Genomic DNA, 20,793 nt, shown 5'->3' with positions numbered 1-20,793 from the left:
TGCATTTTCCACTTAACAATATAGTGCTTATAAAGTGCAGTGTTTATTTCCTTTCCCTGTGCACATATTCCATATTCAAGTATCAAGAATGCCCAGTTTTTTTGCTATAGCAGCTTAACATTACAACTGCCATGGAATTTGCTACAAATTTGGGTCCTTTGAATATTGTGTGTGGAACAATGCTCAACCTATTTATTCTCAGGTTGGTTTAGTCAACCTCTTCAATGGTGGGCCCAGAGGAGGCTCCACCAGAGGGAGGAGCTCCACCACCAGGGAAGCCTCCAGGCATTCCTCCTGGCATGCCCCCTGCACTCTGGTACAGCTTGGTGATGATGGGGTTGCAGACTTTCTCCAACTCTTTCTGCTGGTGTTCAAATTCTTCCTTCTCTGCAGTCTGGTTCTTATCAAGCCAGTTGATGATTTCATTGCACTTGTCAAGAATCTTCTGTTTGTCTTCATCATTTATCTTGTCCTGAAGTTTTTCATCTTCAAGAGTTGCTTTCATGTTGAATGCGTAAGACTCAAGTGAATTCTTGGAAGACACCTTGTCTCGCTGTTTCTCATCTTCAGCTTTGTACTTCTCAGCTTCCTGGACCATGCGCTCAATATCTTCCTTGCTCAAGCGGCCCTTGTCATTAGTGATGGTAATCTTGTTCTCTTTTCCTGTGCTCTTATCCACGGCAGAGACATTGAGGATACCATTAGCATCAATATCGAAAGTGACCTCAATCTGAGGGACACCACGAGGAGCAGGAGGTATGCCTGTGAGTTCAAACTTTCCAAGTAGGTTGTTGTCCTTGGTCATGGCACGCTCACCTTCATACACCTGAATAAGCACACCAGGCTGGTTGTCAGAGTAGGTAGTGAAGGTCTGTGTCTGTTTGGTAGGAATGGTAGTATTACGCTTGATGAGAACAGTCATGACTCCTCCAGCAGTTTCAATGCCAAGAGAAAGTGGAGTGACATCCAACAGCAGCAAATCTTGAACATTTTCAGATTTGTCTCCAGAAAGGATAGCTGCTTGGACAGCTGCACCATAAGCAACAGCCTCGTCAGGGTTGATGCCCTTATTCAGTTCTCTTCCATTGAAGAAATCTTGGAGAAGTTTCTGAATTTTGGGGATACGGGTAGAACCACCCACCAGGACAATATTGTGGATCTGAGACTTGTCTAACTTGGCATCTCGAAGGGCTTTCTCTACAGGGTCCAGGGTGCCACGGAACAGGTCAGCATTTAATTCTTCAAACCGGGCACGAGTGATAGAGGTATAGAAGTCGATTCCTTCATACAGAGAATCAATCTCGATACTGGCCTGGGTGCTGGAGGAAAGTGTACGCTTAGCATGTTCACAAGCAGTATGGAGGCGACGAACTGCCCTCTTGTTTTCACTGATATCTTTCTTATGTTTGCGCTTGAACTCTGCAATAAAATGGTTGACCATTCGGTTGTCAAAATCTTCTCCACCTAAGTGGGTGTCTCCAGCTGTGGACTTAACCTCAAAGATCCCATCTTCAATAGTAAGGATGGACACATCGAAAGTGCCGCCTCCCAAGTCAAAGATCAGCACATTCCTTTCAGCTCCGACTTTCTTGTCTAGGTCATAAGCAATAGCAGCAGCAGTTGGCTCATTGATGATGCGAAGCACATTGAGACCAGCAATAGTTCCAGCATCTTTGGTAGCATGACGCTGAGAATCATTGAAGTACGCAGGTACTGTGACAACTGCATTGGTAATGGTCTTCCCAAGATAAGCCTCTGCGATTTCCTTCATTTTCGTCAAAACCATAGAAGACACCTCCTCTGGATAAAAGCTTTTTGTCTCTCCCTTGTATTCTACTTGGACCTTGGGCCTGCCAGCATCATTCACCACCATGAAAGGCCAATGCTTCATATCAGACTGGACAACAGCATCATAAAATCTCCGTCCAATCAGGCGTTTGGCATCAAAAACTGTGTTGGTGGGGTTCATCGCAACTTGGTTCTTCGCAGCATCACCGATCAATCGTTCGGTGTCTGTGAAGGTGACATAACTTGGGGTGGTCCGGTTTCCCTGATCATTGGCAATTATTTCCACTTTCCCGTGCTGGAAGACACCCACGCAGGAGTAGGTGGTGCCAAGATCAATGCCAACTGCAGGTCCCTTAGACATGGTTGCTTATGTGTGGGCCTGGCTCAGGCTGAGAAAACAGCAATCCAAAGATGTAGCCCCGCGTTCAATGAGCCAGAACAGCATTTTTAAGCCTGTTTCTGTCGCTGACCTCTGTGTCCACTGCCTCATCTTCTACTCTGAGTGATCTCCCTGTATCCTTCTTTTTTTTTTTTTTTTTTTTTGTTTTTTTTTTTTTTTTTGAAAAAAAGGGGGAGAGAGAGAGAGAGAGAGAGTGAGCAAGAGCAAGCACAAGCTGGGGGAGCAGCAGGCGGAGGGAGAAGTAGGATCTCCACTGAGCAAGGAGCTGGATGAGGGACTCAATCCCAGGACTCAATCAAGACCTGAGCCGAAGGCAGACACTTAACTGACTGAGCCACCCAGGTGTCCTCCCTGCGTCCTTCTTCTAAGAACACTTGTTCTTACATTGGCCCCACTTGGATAACTTAATCACATCTACAAATTCCTTTTCGCCCATGTACGGTGATAGAGTCACATGTTCCTGGGATTAGAATGTGGACATCTTTAGGGGCCATTATTCTAGCATCAAACCAGCATCAAATTTGCCCTAGAAGTGGGATTGTAGAAAAATACGAGATCAAATCATCACCTGTGGGGACCCCGTGATGAGTCTGAGTCCTTCTGGTAGGCATTTGTGTGTGGGGGGTGGGGCTCTGTATGGGCCCACAAGACCCCCAGTTTGATGATCATGCTATTCTGCATTTATGTACATTTGTTCTTTTCAAAGTACCTGAATGTGCTTTGACCCTCACCACCACCTGTGAGAGGTAGGATGGGGAGTCTTTTCTCCATCTGCATTAGTTTCTTGCGGCTGCCATGACAAATGAGGACAACAGGGTGGCTTACAACAACAGAAATTTATTCTCCCACAGTTCTGGAGTCTAGAGGGCCCAAATCAATGTGTTGGTGGGCCAGGTTCCTTCCAAAGGCTCTAAGGGGGAGCGTCTTTCCTTGCCTCTTCCAGCTTCTGGTGGTTGCCGGCCATCCTGGGCTTTCCTTACTTGTAACTGCATCACTCCAGGCTCTGCCTCTGTTGTCTCATGGTGTCTCAGCTCACGCTGCTACCACAAATGGCCATAGACTGGGTGGCTTAAACCACATTTATTTCCCACAGTTCTGGAGACCGAGAAGTCCAAGATCAAGGCATCAACAGATTTGACATTGGGTGGACCTCACTTCCTGGTTCATAGATGGCGATCTTCTTGCTGTATTCCCACTCAGTGGAAAGAACAAGAGAACCCTCTGGGGTCTCTTTTATAAGGGTGTCAATCCCATTCATGAGGGTTCCTTGCTCATGGCCTAATCACCTCCCAGAGGCCTTATCACCTAACATCACAATGGGAATGATGGTTGCACCATATGAATTTTGGGGCAACACAAACATCAGTCTGTAACAGGGCATTCTCCCTGTGTGTCCTTGTCTTCTCCCTTCTTATGAAGACACTGGTCACATCACATTTGGGGCCCACCTAATCTGTTTTGACCTCATTATAATTTGATTTCATCTATAAAGACCCTATCTCCAAATAAGGTCACATTCACAGGTTCCAGCCGGACATGAATTTTGGGGAGGGCACTACTCAAACCAATACACCATCATATTATAAAAAGAAACTAAGGCAAAGGTTCAGGGCTTTTAGGAGTGGAATGTTCCATCATGTCCTCAATGTCATCCACTCCCCTGAGCAGCTGTGACTTCCCCCGGATCCCTAAAGTAATAGGAATGATTTTGACAGGAAATGCATTGAGCAACCTTTCCTTAACAAATGGCTTCTTTTAAAAAAAAAAAAAACTTATCTATTTATTTTAGAGAGAGAGATAGTGTGTGTGTGGTGGGGGTGGGGCAGAGGGAGAGGGAGAGAGAGCATCCCCTGCACACTCCCCGCCAAGGGCGGAGCCTGACGTGGGGCTCAGTCTCAGGACCCTGAGCTCATGACCGTGAGATCACAACCTGAGCCAAAACCAAGAGTTGGATGCTTGACCGACAGCACCCCCCAATGCACCCCACAAAGGGCTCAGTTTAACGAAGGGGAATGCTGCATAGTACCCAGAGGGTTCCACACCCTCTCCTCAGAACAGCTTTAGTTCAGTGATGCAATAACGCCCTCCCCCCATGCTTGAGTATGGCAGAACCACCAGGTCAACTGACCAGGCTCCCTTGGAGGAATGCATTCGAACCAGCCCTCTTTTCCCTTTTGGACCAGCTCCATCCACTTCTCAATCCTTCATTCTTCCTTTCTCTAAGGTGTTAACACCAGTGGAGGTCAAGGTTGAAGTCTGGCAGACTTTGAGGTCTGCCGTGCTTACACTGACATTTGGGCTCTGCCACTTTCTACCAGGCGTTCACTTTGGTACTTGGCATGTTTGAGCTTCAGTTTCTGTAGACTGGGAAGAGCAATGGTGTGTATCTCGGAAGGTCATCTTGAGGAAGAAATGAACTACGGTGCCTGTCCCACCCCGATAGTAGCCAATAGCGTTATTATCTGGCTCAGAGGACTACTCCAGGATCTTGAGTCCTTTTTTGTGTGCCCCAGGCACGTTCAGGCTGGTCCTTGCCACACCTGTCATCAGTTGGCTGAGGCTTATGCCTGTTGGCTCCACTGAAACCAGTGATTCAGGGAGTCCCCATCAGTGAGGAGTCCGCCCCCCGGCTGGGGGGAAGTACCTGTCACTAGATTGAGTCCGTGACAGCAACATCCCCAGAGCTGTTCCAAGCACACATTTATCTCCGTCAATATGTTCAGCGAGCCCCAGGTACATCCTCGGTTGGAGAAATTAGATTACCTTTGGGACATGAACTACTTTTCTTAGGCATCTGATTGAAACCTTCAATTGCCTGGAACGAAGTAGAAATTCTCTGACGTAGACGAAGGGTGACAGATCGAGGGAGTAAGACAGAAATTATATGTTGCCAAACGGATCTAACATGTAACGTTTTCATCTGAGTTTCTTATTTATGAAGCTTAAATGAAATGTTCAATAATTTACAACGGAATCATCTTTTCCCAGAAAACGGCAGAGCAGAATTTAAAGTGCTCTCGTCTCAGGCTTTCTGTCGGGGGGATGGGAAAGTGGGACTCACTTATAGGTTCCTGCCTGCTGCTTCCCTTTAATTTCCTGTAGCTTTCTTCCTGTGCTACAAGTGAATTGTTGCTCTTTGCCAGCAGGTAAAATACAGTTCTGCTGGAAAAGAAAATGTGTGTCGGAGGCACACCCAGCAGTCTTCTACATCAGCCCTCTGTGGACTCCCAGGGATTTCTCACTTTCTAAAGACCCCATCGCTCTCCATCAATGCTCCCTTTATCTCTCCATCCACCTCCCGAAAGTGGTGGCCTATGAATGGCTCCATTGCTTTGCTGCACAATAGCTCAGAACATCCATCCCAGAGGAAACCACCACTCTCCATGCCTTATAGAACTTCCTTTGTTCATCTTGGAGGCTGATGCTTTTCTCAACTCTTTCATGGCACGCCCATTCTTCTCTGAACTCCCAAAAGCACGCAGTTCATTCACTCACCAAACATTATTGAGGGCTTCCTTTGTGCCTGGCCCACGCGATGCCAGGATGAGCTGAATGGACATCACCCTTGCCCTTCCCTGACGGACATGAGAAGAAATCTGTACTGAAGGAGGAAATTATTTATTGAACACCCACAATATACCAAGCACCGAGCTGTGTGCATTAGGTAATCTAGAAGAATAATGAAGAAGAAAGGAGGGCTAGAAATTGAAGGCAATTTTTGTTTGAGTGTCTGATGGTCAAGAGTCCTACTACTACTATAGTTCCTTAGAGGTTGTACCTTGTATCTCATTTAATTCCCCTGCAGCTCTGCTGGGAGGGCATTACTGATGAGCAAATAGAGGCTTAGAGAAGTCCATTCCTTGACTGAGGTCATGAGGTTAATGGACAGTAAAACTGGCTTTGGAACTCAAGTCCTTTGTTTTTTTCTGATCTGTTACAGCATGGTCTCTGTCCCTAAGAATCTTATAGGCTAGTGGAAGGGAGTGGAGTAGCAGATTGGAATTTGAGGAATTTGGCACTACACCATGGCTTGCTAACTAAAGAAACCATTTCAGAGGGGGGATGGGACCAGCATGGGCAGCAGTGGCCAGGGGAAGATTTCTGGAGAAGGGACTCGAGTTGAACGTTGAAAGCTAGCCAAGGTTAGGAAAGGTAGAGGGCAGGAGATACAGAATTCTCTGGTGGGCATAGGAGCAGGAAGAGATTAGTTAGGGCTGAAGATCAGCGGGAACGAGCAAATTCATCCCTGCACTGCAAGGACCGTGGGCGATGAAAGTAGAATGACTCACTTCCCCCTGTTGAGGAGACTTGTTCTTCCAGCTTCCTGCTGCTAGCAGGAAAGTGGTGGGGGCAAGCAGACCCAAGAAGCTGCGATTGCTCCTTCTTGCCAGGAAAAAACATGAAAAAGACCCCCCAGGATCTGCAGGCTTGGTTGGGTTCAAGTGGACCCATAGAAATAGGGACCGTTTCCATCTCTAAATCCCTGGGCTTGTCTCCTGAGAACTTTGAACCTTCAGGTTTCCAAACTAGGGTGAGGGTTTTGTTGGCCCTAGTGCATTTACAGGACACCTGCTCTCAAAGGGAAGAGCAACCCGAAGACCCTGTACCCAAGGGGTTTGTAGTCCATCTCTCAGTTTTTACAGCAATAATGTTACTATACTGTTACTTTAGTTTTCATGTTGGTCTCCTCACTAGACTCGGGTCTTGGGTCAGGGTTTTGATTTTTTATATAATTCAGTCCATAGCATAGTGAAAGGAACATATGACGCATGGAAGCAGCATAGCCAGAGTGATGGGAGTGTTGGGAAGACTTATAAGGGGATGTCTGAACTGGGTTTGAAGGATCAGAGGTATTTAGGTAGAGAAAGGGCATTACAGGCAGAAGATGTAAATAATAATAATAATAATAATAATAATAGATGTAAAGGGAGATCTGATAAAATAATTCGTGAAAACCAGGCACCTAATATAGGGCCCCTCATAGTGGAAGTTCCAGAATTTGGGTACTAGGGATTTCAAAGATGGGAAATATTTGGAGACAGACAGAGGATTTTCTGAGAACCCCTGAAATCACACCATATGGGCAATAATCTCCTTTTTAGTATAATGGGGGCTTAAGCTCCCAGGATCCCCCTGGATCATGGTAGATGTTTCTCCAAGGTTCCCTGAATGAATCGGGCTTTGGAGGACATCTACCTGCTTTTGGAGTGTACCAACTTTAAGGACAGGCACCACAAACCTATATTAAGATAATAATAATAGTACTAAGGAATATTCTTCAATACAACTCTCTTGTTGCCAATGAGATTAATGAGAAACATGGCTCATCACGTTCTGTCCTATAGGAACATCCCCTCTCTGGGTCTTCTCTGTAAACAAGCCCTTCCCGCTGAAGAAGCCAAAGCAGGAGATGAAAACTTCCCCCCTGGCTTTTCTCCTGGTTCCCTGGTCCCAGTCCTTTAACACGAAAAAGAAACAGATGCCCTTATGCGCTGGCTCTGTGAGGAGGAGGGGTGCGGAGGCTTCTGCCCTTTCTCTCCTCTCTTCTTCTTGGGTCTCTGCAGCCCACTCCCCACTTTCTGGCCCCTGGAAGGTGGTGCCTTGTTCAGAGGGCACCTTCCCAAAGTGGCCACTTGGAGTCGCTGTGACTTCACCTGAAGGAGGCTGAGCACAGCCTGGCCCCGGCCACAGGCCCATTGCCCGACTCCTCCTCGTCCTCAGAAGAGCCTGCAGGGAGTTGGAGGTCTGGCGCCTGGCCTGGTGTTTGTGCCCGGGCACATTAGGGAGTGCAGACAGGGTGAAGTGAACATCAAGTGCCCTGGTCGGCCCCGCTTCGCCAGCTGGCCTTCCCTGGGAGGCTCAGATTTCTTTGTGGAAAATCCTCCTGTGGACAAGCTCATCTACCTTTGCACCTTGAGGAACCCACCTTCTCACCACTAGACCCCCCCCCCCCCCCCCCCCTGGGTCCCCCGGAGGGAATGCGGGCTTGGGGGGGGGCCTCTGTTCCAAGGCCCCCGCAAAACCCGCGGCCTTGAAGGTGGTGGCTCACACGCCCGACCTGCAGGGTCAGCCTTGTGTGTGTGAGTGTGTGTGAATGCGTGCCTGTGGGCGTGAGTGTGTCTTGTGGGGCTGGCTGTGGGCCTTTGTTTTCTTGTAATCCTGTGTTGTGCCGTGATGCCTGTGGGAATCAATGGTTCCTAAGCCAACTGGCAGCCTGTGGTCTGGGGATGGTGTAAGTCATGAGGCAGAGAGCGGCAGGTGGGTGGGAAGTGCCACCAGGAGGCTCGCAGAGGGACCCCCCACCCCAAGGGGTTGCTCAGGCATGTGATGCACTGGCTGTGGGGGCTGGGTTAGAGCCCACACTCACGTGGCCGCAGGGGCCAGCTCCTTTGACCTTTCCCTTGGCCTCAGGGCTCCTCAAGTGTGGGCGCCCGTTCATGGGGGAGCGCCAGGCAAGAATGTATAGATGGCTGAGGACAAACCCCTTTTCCCTCTTGGCCAAGCACCACAGCCACAGGCCTTTCTGGGTACAGATAGGGAGGGGTCCCCTCAGACACAGAGCAGGGTTTCTCATTTGCATGGGTCCGAGGCAGGGTTTCTGACCAAATTCCAGTCAAGGGGTGAGAATCTCCTTCTTTCCTCACTGTCCCCCACATCTTCCCCCCTCCCCTCTGCCTTCCACTCGGAGTTTTCTACAGGGTTTATTGTTTTCCATTGTCACTCAGAAAGCAGTGGTGGTGCCTGTCTCTGGTAAGTGCTGCTCGTTCTAACCTCGAGGTACCTCGATGCACCCGTAAAATAGCTAACACTCAGCATCCCTCTGGGACTCCGGGTCCGGCACACAGGCCAAGCACACATCATCCCAGAGGAGAGGCTGAGCCTCAAAAAGTGATCATTAAGGACACAGAAGCCACTAGAACAGAGGGGGAAAAAAAAATCATTGCAGACTCTGAGTCTGTTGTTCAGAAACAAATTCATACTCCCGAGGGAATTTGCTGGGCATGGACTGGAGAGAATAATAGAAAAGAAATGCTTGGCATTTTGTGCCTGAGCCTGGCCTCTGTGCTGCTGAGGAGGAGGGACTGGGGCGCGGGGAGGCTTTGCTGGGGGGCCGTGTGCTGCGAGCCCTCTGCCTGACTCAGAGGCGCGGACAGTCAGCGAGGGCCGGTGGCCCACAGCAGAGGGTAAAGGGCGACTGAGAAGTTGGGGGCTACTGCAGGGAGTGTCAGTACAGACGCCACTGGACAGCCGGACTTCGAGTCGGCTGAGAGAGGATCGGGGAGTGTGAGCGTGTCCCCGGCACAGGCCAGGCTGCCGCACAGGGCACCACTCTGAGCTTTGTGGGGATTTGAAACTGGAGAGGGTCTCCTTGCTGTTGGATGTTCTCTAGGAACTGGTCTCCATGCAGCGTTGGTGTGTGTAGATATGCATGACTTCATCTCTTCCTCCCAACAACGCAGAGGAAAGACGCAATGTCCTTGGGGCCAGGCAACGGGAGCATGGGGCATTGAAGAAATTTGCCCCAAGGGCACATCTCTGAAGGTGGTCTCAAACCTGAGTGGGCAACTTGTGGGCAACTTCAGAAACCACACTCTCAGAATGAGCACTTCTCACCCACTCAATGGACACCCAAATCCCCTGGGAATCTTCTAGGATGCAGGCTCTGATTTGCTGGGTCTGGGATTGGCGGGGGAGAGGGTTGTAAACCCTCTCCCCCTAGCACCCTCCCATGCCTTGCTGTTGGTGCCCGCACCCCACTGTGAAGGTCATGTTCTCCACTCTGTGCCACACCCATTACAAGAAGTCTGAAATTAGCCATTAGCTCACAGACCTCCTCTATCTCCTTCCTCCTCCTCCTCATCCGATCAGCCACAAACCAAGCTTGCTCTGTGAGAAGGACTACTTCACACTCATCAAACACGTGACCTCATTAAAGCCTCATCAGCTTCATTGTGACATGACGCGCTAAGGGTTATTATACCCATTTTACAGAAGACAAAACAGAGGCTTAGAAAGGTTAAGTCATTAGTCCCAAATCACACAGGAAGCGGCTGTGGCCAGACGCAGGGTCCAAAGTCCTGGCTCTTAACAAGTCCCACAAAACAAAGCATTCAAATAAAACTGGGGCAAGACACAAAGGGACTTGATGCTAGGAGTCTCAATTATTATTATTTCTCTTTCTCCTTTTAAAACATTGAGATAAAACTGACATACAACTCTAGTTCCAGGTGTACAACGTAATAATTCAACATTAGGCTATGAAATGGTCACCACAATAAGGCTAGTTAACATCCATCGCCACAGAGAGTTCTAATTTTTTTTCTTGTGATGAGAATTTTTAAGATCTACTTTCTTAGCAGCTTCCATATATACAGTTGAATATTATTAACGGCGGCCCCACACTGTACCCTACATCCCCATGACTTATTTAATAACTGGAATTTTGTGCCTCTGACTGCCCTCACCCATTTTTCCCACTTCACCTCCCAACCCCCTACCCCTGCAACCCCCAATTCGTTCTCTGTATTGTGGGTTCCCTAGTTGTTCTTGACAAGGAGATAGGAAAGGTGGGGATGGCGAGAGCGGGAGGTTTCTACCTTCTCTTTCTGGCCAGGGACAAACTACCACAGGTGAGCCTGAAATGCCCTTCCCTCCCACAGCCCCGGTCTCGCTTTATACATGCAAACAGATGACTTGTTTGGAGCCAGAAAACAAAACAAAACACCACCCAGCACAGGCCTCGGATGCTGAAAACCTCTCCTTTTTCGTGTCCAAGCTGGGGAGTGAGGGAAAAGAACACAAATTATCTAGAGTGGGGATCAAACGTCTCCCTCCTTTTGCCCTCCCTCTTTCACAGCTGGTTCTTCTCTTCCCCCAGACACCACAGCAAGAGAGCCAACAACCCTTGTAATTCGCATCTCAGCAAGTAGAGACATCCTTGATTTCCTCACATGCCTATAATTCCTTCCTAAATCACATAAAGCGATTTGCCTTTATAAATCTCCCCAGCAGTGAGTTCCCCAGGATAATTATGTATAATATATATTTATAGTTTTATTTCACAAGCCTGGCCCTAACCCAATAATTGGCCAAGCTAAGCCCACTCCTCAATAAAACTTTGTCCATTCTGTATTAAGTCTACACGATTTAGGTCTTGACCGTCCCTTACATTTTAGATCTTAACAGGACCAGCCATATGATGGGAGGCTTTTGGCAAGTCTCCAAGGGGCTGGGCCCCCTGCTGGCTTTGTGAGCTTGGGCAGGTCTCCAAACTCTCTGAGCCTTGATTTCCTCATCCATAAAATGGGGATGGCAACCTCTGTCATGAGATCGTTGTAAAGATTAAAGAAGCCATGATTACGTGAGAGGGGCTGACATAAGGCAGATGATCAATGAATGTAGAATCTTCTTTGCCAGCCATGGGACATAGGAATGAGGATGTGACTGGATTCTTCTCTATATCACTCATGATTTTATGGCATAGCCTCCATCTGAACAACTAGCCATCGTTTTTGTAAACTGCTAATTGCCAAATCAGCCTGGGGCTCTAGGCAGGGATGGGCTGTGCTTAGACTCAGTTCCCTCCTGTATCATTTCTGTTTTTTTCTGTTTGGTTTAATCTTTGCGAATGTCTCCATCTCTCTGTAGAGGCCTTGACGCCAGCTGGTGTGTTCCTGCTGTGTTTAATTCACCCCCATTAACCTGCTTGGTCAGCATATCTTTCCATCTCCTTGCTGGGCTTCTAGGAGTGCGTCTGTCTGGAAAAAGCATTTATTATATTTACTTTAACTGGCCTCATTTTGCAAGGCGGTCTGGGAGGAAAACAGCTTTGCTGATTCTGCCCTTGTTTACTCTATGCACTCTGTGCTATGTATGCCTTGTCTACCAGGACGGCAAATGATTTGCAGGAAGCCAAGACACAAGTTAAACAGCATCTCCGGGAGCACGCTAGTGGTCCCTGTGTGGCTGCTTTGTACGGTCCTTGACCTGGAAACCATGGCTCACATTTTCAGTGAAGTCCAGGGGGCAGGTTTTCCTGGATGGGCATGTCTAAGGGCCCGGGAGGAGCACTGGTTGGGGCCCCCATCCCCATGGGGACAGGGAGTGCTCCCCAGCCAAGTGGCATGGTGACCTAGGGCGCTGACTTCGACTGTGCCATCACCAGCTCGCCCTCTGATTCCAGCAGGGCCACCTGACCCTTCTCTGCCCCTGACCTTGCTCCCCTCCCCCAGCTCCCCACACTGCAGCTGCATGTTTGGAGTCATTTCACACCTTCCTTAAAAATCTCTCAATGACCCCCCATTGCCCTCAAGACTAACTCAGACTCTCCATGGGGTGCATAAGCATGAGCAGGCTTTCACCCCGTTCTGTATTCTATGCCCCATAGTGAATATTTGCACTTTCCTTCACCCATCCACCCATCTATCCACTCATCACTTGTCTAGGACCTAGTGTTAGACACTTCTCTGGACACATGGGAGACAATGAACAAAATTAAATATGGTCCCATTCACAGAGCTTTAGATCTAGGGTGGAGACTGACGATGGGGCAATCACACCCACAAGCACACAGTGATAACTTGAATGGTGCTGTGAGGGCAGGGGTCACCAGTGAGATGAGACAGCAGGACAGGATGACCTGACCTCATCTGGGGACCGCACAGGCTCCCCAGGAAGTGACAAGGGAACCAGGGAAGCAGGCATAACTGGGCGAAGAGGGTGATGAGAGAGTCTGACAGGTGGCGGCAGCGGCATGTGCCAAGCCGCGTGGCAGCAGGGAAAAGGTGATTCAGGGACCATCGATGCAGACCTGTGGTCCTGGAGCAGGGGGAGTACTGGGAGGTGCAAGGAAGAGGGGAGACCAGAGGATGCGGGCCACGCGAGGGTTGGGGGTTATCCCAGGAGCAATGGGAAATCCCCACAACGTGTGTGGAATGGGACAGCATCGTTGACGAGATCACTGAGGGTGTGAAGAGCACATGGTTGGGTGAGGAGAGAATGCAGAGGCTCTTCACAGTGATTAAGAGGAGACCTGCAGTAGTTTCGGACAGGTGACAGCAGACAATGGAGAGCAGTAGATGCGACAGGTACTTGAAAGACTGGATGAGTGGGGTCTGGCAGTGGCTGGATGGGAGATGGGTGGGCTGGGGAGAGGGTGGTGAGGGTGTGGATTCAGGGGCCAACGTGCCCCTGGAGCCAGGGTGTACTCACCTGTGAGGGTGGCTCTGGTGGTTGGACCGAAGCTCTTGGGGACCAGCAGCTCGTGGTACTGCTCACCCGCCAGGGTGCTATACACAACCTTGTACTCCTGGACCTCTGCTTCGCTGTTGTCCCACTCAAGGTCAATGCTGGTTGCCGAGTGCGAGCCCACCCGCAGGTTCTTGGGGGCGTCAATCTCTAAAAAGAGTCAGTCATCACCAAAATCACATGGGATCATGTGCATTTGTCATGTATGTTGAGGTTTAGTAAGTTTGGGGGTGAGAGCCCCCATCTCCTGACCCTCTGGCTCCTATTTTGATTGAACCCCAGGGCTGCCCTTGAACTTTTGTTCCACCAGATTCCATGGGTGGTTTGGAGATTTTTACATGGGAGTTAGAGTTATGCTTGCTCCACTTCCATTCAGGGAATGTTCTAGAATATTTCCTGAATGGACGTGGGGGTATTCTAGAAATTTTAGAATGAGCCAGTTATCATAAGCTTAAAATTAAGTGAGGGAAACCTCAGCAAGAAAAAAATCAGAGACAGCTTCCAAGTGATTATGATGGAAAACGGTAACATCAAATTTGGCCACCAGGCTAAAAGAAGACAGTTGATTGCAAGATTTTGAAGAATCAGCATCTCCTCCTGGATTTACCTGCATAGACAATGCTGCAAGGTTTGTAGGAAATTAAGTAAACACATAGGGGATGTGATGTAGTGGAAAAGTTGAGCCCCAGCTCTGCCTCTCATTGTCATGGGACCATGGTCAAGTCTTTGGTCAAGTGAGGTGTCACTGGGCCTTGATGGCCGCATCTGTAAAATGGCCTACTAATACCAACATTTCAGGTTATCGTACAGATAGGACAATGCATGTGAAGTTTGTGGTGTGATGCCTGGTGCATAAACAGGGGCCCAGCCCTGGGAGGACTCCTTGTTGCCTCTGAAGCCCATCCTGAGTTCCAACAACATGGCACCCCCCAATGTTTGCTCTCTGGAGCTCTAGATTCCCATGCAAAGGAGAGACCACCAGCACACAGTCTCTCCCACAATCCTGGGGGCGGGGGGCTGATTCTCTCTCCCCAGACTGGTCATCTCCTCAGGGTTATTTGGGCAGAAACAACACAAACAACGTGCAGGGGAAGAAGGGGAGGCCATGAAAAACTGCTACTTAAAGTGTTCTCAGTAAGTCTGGTCTTTGAGATTTGAATTTAACTTTGGAGTGGACCAGCCATTTGTTCTGAGAAAACCTCCAGGAGACTTCTAATTTGCAAATGGCGGGCAAGTATGCACCCACTGTTCTTGGGGAAGAGGGGAAGGCTGTGAATCAATCTGAGGGCAGCTGCTTCAGAGTGAGAAGTGTTCTGTTTAGTGATGTAAATTAGGTGAATCTTTTAGCAGATTTATGTCTCTGCAGCTTGTTTTTCTGACAAACGTTTCCTTACTCAATGTAGATTTAACATGCTGGATTCTGTACATTCTTGACATGCTGTGGATGGAGAGAGGAGTCAGATGGAGACAGGAGCTTGGATACAGGGGCATGTGGGAAGAATGCGCATGCACGGGCCGTATGCCACTCATCTCACGCAGGGGTAGAGATAAGGTGCGGGGTGTGGGGTGTGGGGTGTGTGGCCTGAATGGAATTGGAGTAAAAAGAGGTTAGGGTTAGGGTTAGGGTTTGGTTGAGTCCTGTACCTACCTACTGGTCTTCCTAACTAAAAATTCCAGACCTTGGAGACTATGGTTTTTTGTTTTCTAGAGTTTTTTGGCCTTAGCAACTATGCACTGTGGATAGGGGGCAGTGTTGTCTCTGAAGGGACCAGGCACTTTCCAGTGATTTCCAGTGATGCCAGAAGAGGTCAATGCTGGGAATGAGGGCTTGGGAATGTTAGAGTAGGTAGTTAGGCTCTTACGGGATCCCTGGAGGCCAGCAAAGGGGGAAGTCCTGGCCCACTATGAGAAAGTCAGAGGCCTGACCTGACCTGGCAGCACTCCTGAACAAAACCACAAGAAACTGGATTGAACCAGACAGGCCAAGATGGCTGACAAAGTAGGCGAAAATTCACATTATTCCTTCATTAGACTACATTACCATACTAAAATCTCCTCCAGAAGGGTGCCCTGACAGGAAACCACCCTACTTCTAAGAAATCCCTGCCCGCAGTAATGAATATTCCACTCCCTTGTTAACAACTGTCAATAAAACATGGAGACCCAAACCCCAGTGGACCACTTCTCCCTTGAGTTTGCAGGCTCTCATGTCACTAGAGTGTTTTTCATTTTAATCAACTTTCCTGCTTCTATTGCTCATCGCTGTGTTGTGTCTGTCCTTGGATTCTTTCTCATGGTGACACCAAGAGCTTCCAGTGACAATTTTTGGGCAGACTGGGTCATGGCCTCAGGACCTGGGGTCTCCCCAGTCCACCTGGAAACAGTGGGGAGGTCTTAGGAATGGGGTGGAGTGAAATTGTTTGCTCCCCTGGATCTTTTTTTTTTTTTTTTAAAGATTTACTTATTTTAGAGAGAGAGAGCATGAGTGGGGGGGCAGAGGGAGAGGGAGAAATAACCCTCAAGCAGATTCCCCACTGAGCAGGGAGCCGGATGTGGGGCTCGATCCCAGGACCCTGAGATCATGACCTGAGCTGAAATCCGGAGTCCGATGCTTCACCAACTAAGCAGGCCCCTCCTCTGGGTCTTGAGGCCTGACCTGTAGGAGGGCTGGTTCAAGGGCAGCCCTCCCTGTAGGTAGGAGCTGGTCTGGTCTCTGCACCATGTCACTAAGCCAGGGGAAGGCAAAGACTGATGTCTGGGAGGGCGCCCGTAGAGAGGCTCGGGGCTGTGGACTCTGGTAATAGCCACATCTAGTCTTTAAAACATAGTTTAGACCAAGCATTTCTCCTGCTTAAAGACTGCCTGTTGCATCCTATTACGAACTCCTGCTTGTCCCCTGCATTGCCCTCTGCTTCTCAGACATTGTCTCTTAAGACTTCTACCCTCATTCACTGTGCTTCAGTTGTACTCCCTTTTTTCCCCACTCATGAAGCACATCAAACTTACTCCCACCCCAGGGCCTTTGCTTGGGCTGTGACTTTTGCTTGGCATGCTCTTCCCTGGAACCTCACGTGGCTTAGGTCACTTAGGTGTTGGTTAAAACTGCATTTCCTCAGTGAGGTGTTTCTGAATGACTCAGTCCCACATGGCCCTTCCTTTACAGCATCCCTTTCGCTTCTGGGCACAGCACTCAGGGTGGAAGGATCCTGTATGTTTCTTTGCTGCTTCTTCCACTGGAATGTAACTTACAGGAACGGGGCTCTCGTCTATCTTGTTTATGCTGGAGCCTCGGTGCCTAGAACAGTGCTTGGCCCCTGCTAGGTGTTCAATAGACACATGCAAAGCGCCTGGTTGAAAATGGTCAGGTTTTGGTCTTGTCTGCCACCTCAAAGCCTATTTAGAGAAGTTTCGTTCGATATTTCGGCTGGCAGGGGGCATCTGAGGATGCTCGGGGAGAGGCGCCTGAGGGCAGCCGGTCTTGGCTGGGTAGCACATGCCTGCCAGGCTGCACGTGTGAGGGAATCCGCGAGTGGGATCGCTGCTGAGCAGGTGGGGCCTCCGACCGGTGGGATGTGGGCCTTTGTCTCTGTCTCTTTCCCGGGTTGCCATAGACTGGGCAGCTTGGCCGACAGAAATGTATTGTCTGTACAGACTAGAAGTTTGAGATCAAGGGCAGGGTGGCCTCCTTCTGAGGGCTGTAGGGGAGAATCTGTTCTAGGCCTCTCTCTGGTGGTTCACTGGCCATCTTAGCCATTCCTTGGCTGACAGAAGAATCACCCCAATCTCTACTTTTTATCTTCACATGGCGTTCTCGCTGTGTACTGGCCTCTGTGTCCAAATTTCGTCTTGTTCTAAGGACACACAGTCAGACTGAATTAGGGCTCACCCTAATGACCTCCTTTAATTTGGTCATCGGCAGAGACCTTATTTCCAAATAAGGTCATATCTACAGGGACTGAGGTTTAAGACTCCAATATCCTTTCAGGGGACATAATTCAAACCATAACAGCATTATGGGGCATTCAGGTTAGAGCAGCAGCTTCTGCTCAGCCAAATGCTCTGGAGGTTGTGTTTAGTACCCTGAGGGAGGACAGAAGGCCTCCAGTGGAGAGAAAGTGTCCCTGGACTGCCTTCATGAAGGTTCCTGAAGCCAGAAGCACCGAAGGCAGGGAGGTTCTCGAGATTGGCCTCCTGGGTTGCTTGGGCTGGCGTCTCTCTCACCACTGTGCTCCCATCACGGTGCTTTCCTTTTTGGGAGCAGTTCCAGGACCCAGGCAAATATCCCGCTCACCACGCAGGAAACAAATCTCTGCTTTAATTGCCAGGGCAATTAGTGCGCTCCTAGTGCCGAAGACATCACCTGGAAAAGCACTTTGGCTAATTTGAATTTAAGCGGAGTTCTGAAATGACTGAGGGTCCTACTGCGAGGGTCTGCCCCCGCCAGCCCCCCAACCCCCCCACCCCTCCAGCCCCTCCTTCGGTTGGCAGCCCTGCCCTCCCCCGCCCCGCCCCCCCCAGAGCTCCTCTGCAAAGCTGCTGGCATCTCCCCTCCAGGGAGCAGGTTGGAGGTGCAGGCCAGGAGGCCACCTCGGAACAGCTGCCAGTCGGCCAGGCGACCGGAAAGAGAATCACGCAGCAGTGAGCGGAAACTCAGGGGGAGCTCCGAGGAGGCAGAATGTAATTGTCTTGATTGGAATTTTCCTGGGCCCCCAGCCAATGCCGCTTCCATCTTGTCGACCCAAACATCAAGAATTTGCCTTTTGTTGTGCTGCTCCAGAGCGCCCTTCTCCTTTTCTGCCTCTTCAAACTCCTTATCTGGGCAAAGCACAAAGAAACCTCTTTTCAAACAGAAACTGTCTTGAAATTCAGAACAGAATGCGGGACTCACGGGCCCTCAGGAGATCCCACAACTGGCCCGAGCGGGGCGGTGTTGTGGTGTGTGGGGGGTGGTGGGGAATGGGCTGACCTTGAACTCACCACCAAGGGACACTGTATCAGGTCGTGCTCAGCCCTGAACAATAGGGATTAAGTGGAGGAGAAGGGAAGAGAAAGGGGAAGAATTTAGTTCCTTTTTTTTTTTTTTTTTCTTTTTTGGATGCATATTCAGTCACGGGCGACCCCAAGATGTGTTGGGTGTACAGTCTGACCCGCGATCCCCTGGCCGGGGTGGAGTCTGGCCCAGGGGCCGGGAGAGAACCTCTCTCTCCAAATCGAACCTGGCAGTCAGTGTCCAAGCTTGCTGCCTTTTAGCAGGGATGCTTTCCCCACTCTCGATGTGTCTTTCTGTGCAGAGGGAGCCCTGTTATAAGACTCTGGGCTTTTCCTTACCCTGGGGAAGGTGGACTTCGCTCAGTGGTGAGTTTTGCAGCAGGACCTTGGCACTTAGGTCTGCTCTACTGCTCGCCTGTCTCATGGAAGCCAGCTCTCCCCAGGCATCCAGCTTCTGCGAGTTCCTCCATGGTATAAATCCCAACATGAGTTGCCCCCCGACTTCTGCCGCATGGTAGGCCCGGTCCAGGTCCCCAGGGACCATCACCTTGCAAGCCCATCTGTCTCTAACATTAAGCTACAGGCTCCAATCGAGGGGGTACTTCTGGCTTCCATCTATTTTATGCTTTGACTGATTTTAAACACAGGTGGAGGATGATGGTGCCGCCGACGTTAGCACCCTGAAGCCCCTTGGCTGATTTATCCCATCCTGTAAGGGCTCTAGGGCCACACTGCAAGTAGGATGCTTGAATTAGCGATTCTCCTACTCTACCACATCAGAAGATGCTGGTTCTCAGATCCTACAGAGGCTAGCAGTTTCCCTTGATCCCTGTACAACTTGGAGTTGGCAGAGACACTCCTTGATGTGTGACCTCTCCAGGGTAGAGAGACCAAGACTGAGAATCTGGGTCAGGGGGAGACTCGCTATCTGATCCCAGCCCCTGCTGACCCAGTGGGAGTGCTGGGAAGCCTGTGTTTGGATGGTGCCTATCCCATTTGCCCCCTTGCTGGTCAGCTGGATGGGCTCTGAGTGAGTCAGGGAGCAGGTCACCATGAGGTCCGGCCTTTCCTGACTGTGGGAGAAGCTCTTTATGCGTCCTGACAGCCCTGGGAAGGGGGGGGTGAGTGGTCATCACAGTGAGGCTGGTGGGTCTCATCCAACCTACCGTGTGTGGGAGCAGACCTCCCGTGAGCCTTCTTGCCGGTGTTTGCAAAGGGCAGACTGAATGTCAAAGTCTTAGGCGGAAGGCCTGCCGCCAGCCGCACAGTCTGGGCTTCGCACAACTCCTTGGGGCGCCACCATGCTGTGCAGTCATTATGAACTTACAGAATGATTACAAGTGCCCGCAAAGAGCAGGAAAGCACCTCGAGGCAGGGCACCCTTCCTGAACTCTGAGAAAATTTCCATTTGGGCTAGCAATATGGACAAACTTTTCATTTCACCGAGGAGACACCCGAGAACCATGGAGATGAGCTTTAGGTCACAGATCTGGCTGGTAGCAGAGGTAGGACGGGCACCTAGCTCTCTCGAACATGCATGTGCTTCTGTGCTGTCCGGCAACTTGGGTCTGTGGTAAGGTGGGCGCCCAAGCAACATCACCTCGCCCCCTTGGTACCCCTCTTGATGGGACGTGGCACCCGCTGGCTCAACTCTCTCGACCTCCCCGTGCTCCCGCAACACCCCAGCCTACCTGTTGTGAACTGGGTGGTCGTGGACTGGCTCTCGTTGGTCCCGCGGACGGCGCTGACCCACACCTCATAGCGGGAACCAGGCCGCAGGGCCTGCACTGAGTACTGGCTCAGGGGAGGCTGGAGCCGGAAAGTGGTCTTCCCGCCTTCCCCGCCCACCAAGCCATACTTCAAGAGAATGAAATCGACTTTGGCTCGAGGTGGGGTCCATTCCACAAAGGCCACAGTGTCCGAGACGTCTCGAACCAGGATCTGTGTGGGCCCATCAATGACTGAATGAAAAGGATCAAGCAGAAAAAAGAGTTTAGAAATGGGTGTTCGAAATCAGCTCTCTCCTCTCCTCCTTAGGTTAGCTTGGTCAGTCAAAGAAAGGTGAGTATTACTATCCCAATTTACAGATGGGGAAAATGAGACACAGTAAGACGAAATCGTTTTCCTGAGGACACACGGTTTGGCAACAGGGGTAGCAACACCGGAAGTCGGTTCCCCTGACTTGCTCTCACCAGGCTCTGCTGTTCCAGCTCTGACGCTCCCCCACTTGGGCAGGGGAAGGGCACCCACTGGCTTGCGAGCCCTGCTTCTGTCTGGAAGTAATGGGCCAGAGAACTGAGAGATGTGCTTGTGCTGTGCGTGCTCTGCCTTTCTCTCACCTTCTCTGAGCCCTGACCAAAGATCTCCAA

At 50.1% G+C, this 20,793-nt stretch overlaps 2 protein-coding genes across 3 annotated transcripts in view; both read right to left on the bottom strand.

Moving 5' to 3' along the window:
• LOC111150683 (tenascin R) overlaps positions 1-20,793 on the bottom strand; it is a 200,689-nt gene that overhangs the window by 38,563 nt on the left and 141,333 nt on the right. Inside the window, exons 9-10 of the mRNA XM_022508231.1 lie at positions 20,116-20,385; positions 13,400-13,585 (exon numbers count right to left, since the gene is read on the bottom strand). Of these exons, the coding sequence (XP_022363939.1) occupies positions 13,400-13,585; positions 20,116-20,385 (456 nt within the window). The remainder of the gene's footprint in view (positions 1-13,399; positions 13,586-20,115; positions 20,386-20,793) is intronic.
• On the bottom strand, positions 38-2,215 carry LOC111150684 (heat shock cognate 71 kDa protein-like). 2 transcript variants are annotated; one of them, XM_022508234.1, is made up of 2 exons: positions 763-2,215; positions 38-306 (listed from the first exon to the last, which is right to left on the bottom strand). In XM_022508234.1, exons 1-2 carry the CDS (start codon positions 2,147-2,149, stop codon positions 209-211), a joined length of 1,485 nt encoding a protein of 494 aa, XP_022363942.1. In that variant the 5' UTR covers positions 2,150-2,215; the 3' UTR covers positions 38-208. The 2 variants fall into 2 exon arrangements, with proteins under 2 accessions (XP_022363942.1, XP_022363941.1); XM_022508233.1 differs by having other exon boundaries at positions 38-2,215.

Source organism: Enhydra lutris, unplaced genomic scaffold (assembly GCF_002288905.1).
Source record: "Enhydra lutris kenyoni isolate GAN:26980312 unplaced genomic scaffold, ASM228890v2 scaffoldscaffold24, whole genome shotgun sequence".
In the NCBI taxonomy this organism is placed as follows: domain Eukaryota; kingdom Metazoa; phylum Chordata; class Mammalia; order Carnivora; family Mustelidae; genus Enhydra; species Enhydra lutris.
Note: the sequence above shows the minus strand (reverse complement) of the source record. Positions and strands in the feature narration are given on the sequence as shown.

Coding starts and splice junctions, on each gene's coding strand:
- LOC111150684 (XM_022508233.1), bottom strand. CDS start 2,149: ATGTCTAAGGGACCTGCAGTTGGCATTGATCTTGGCACCACCTACTCC.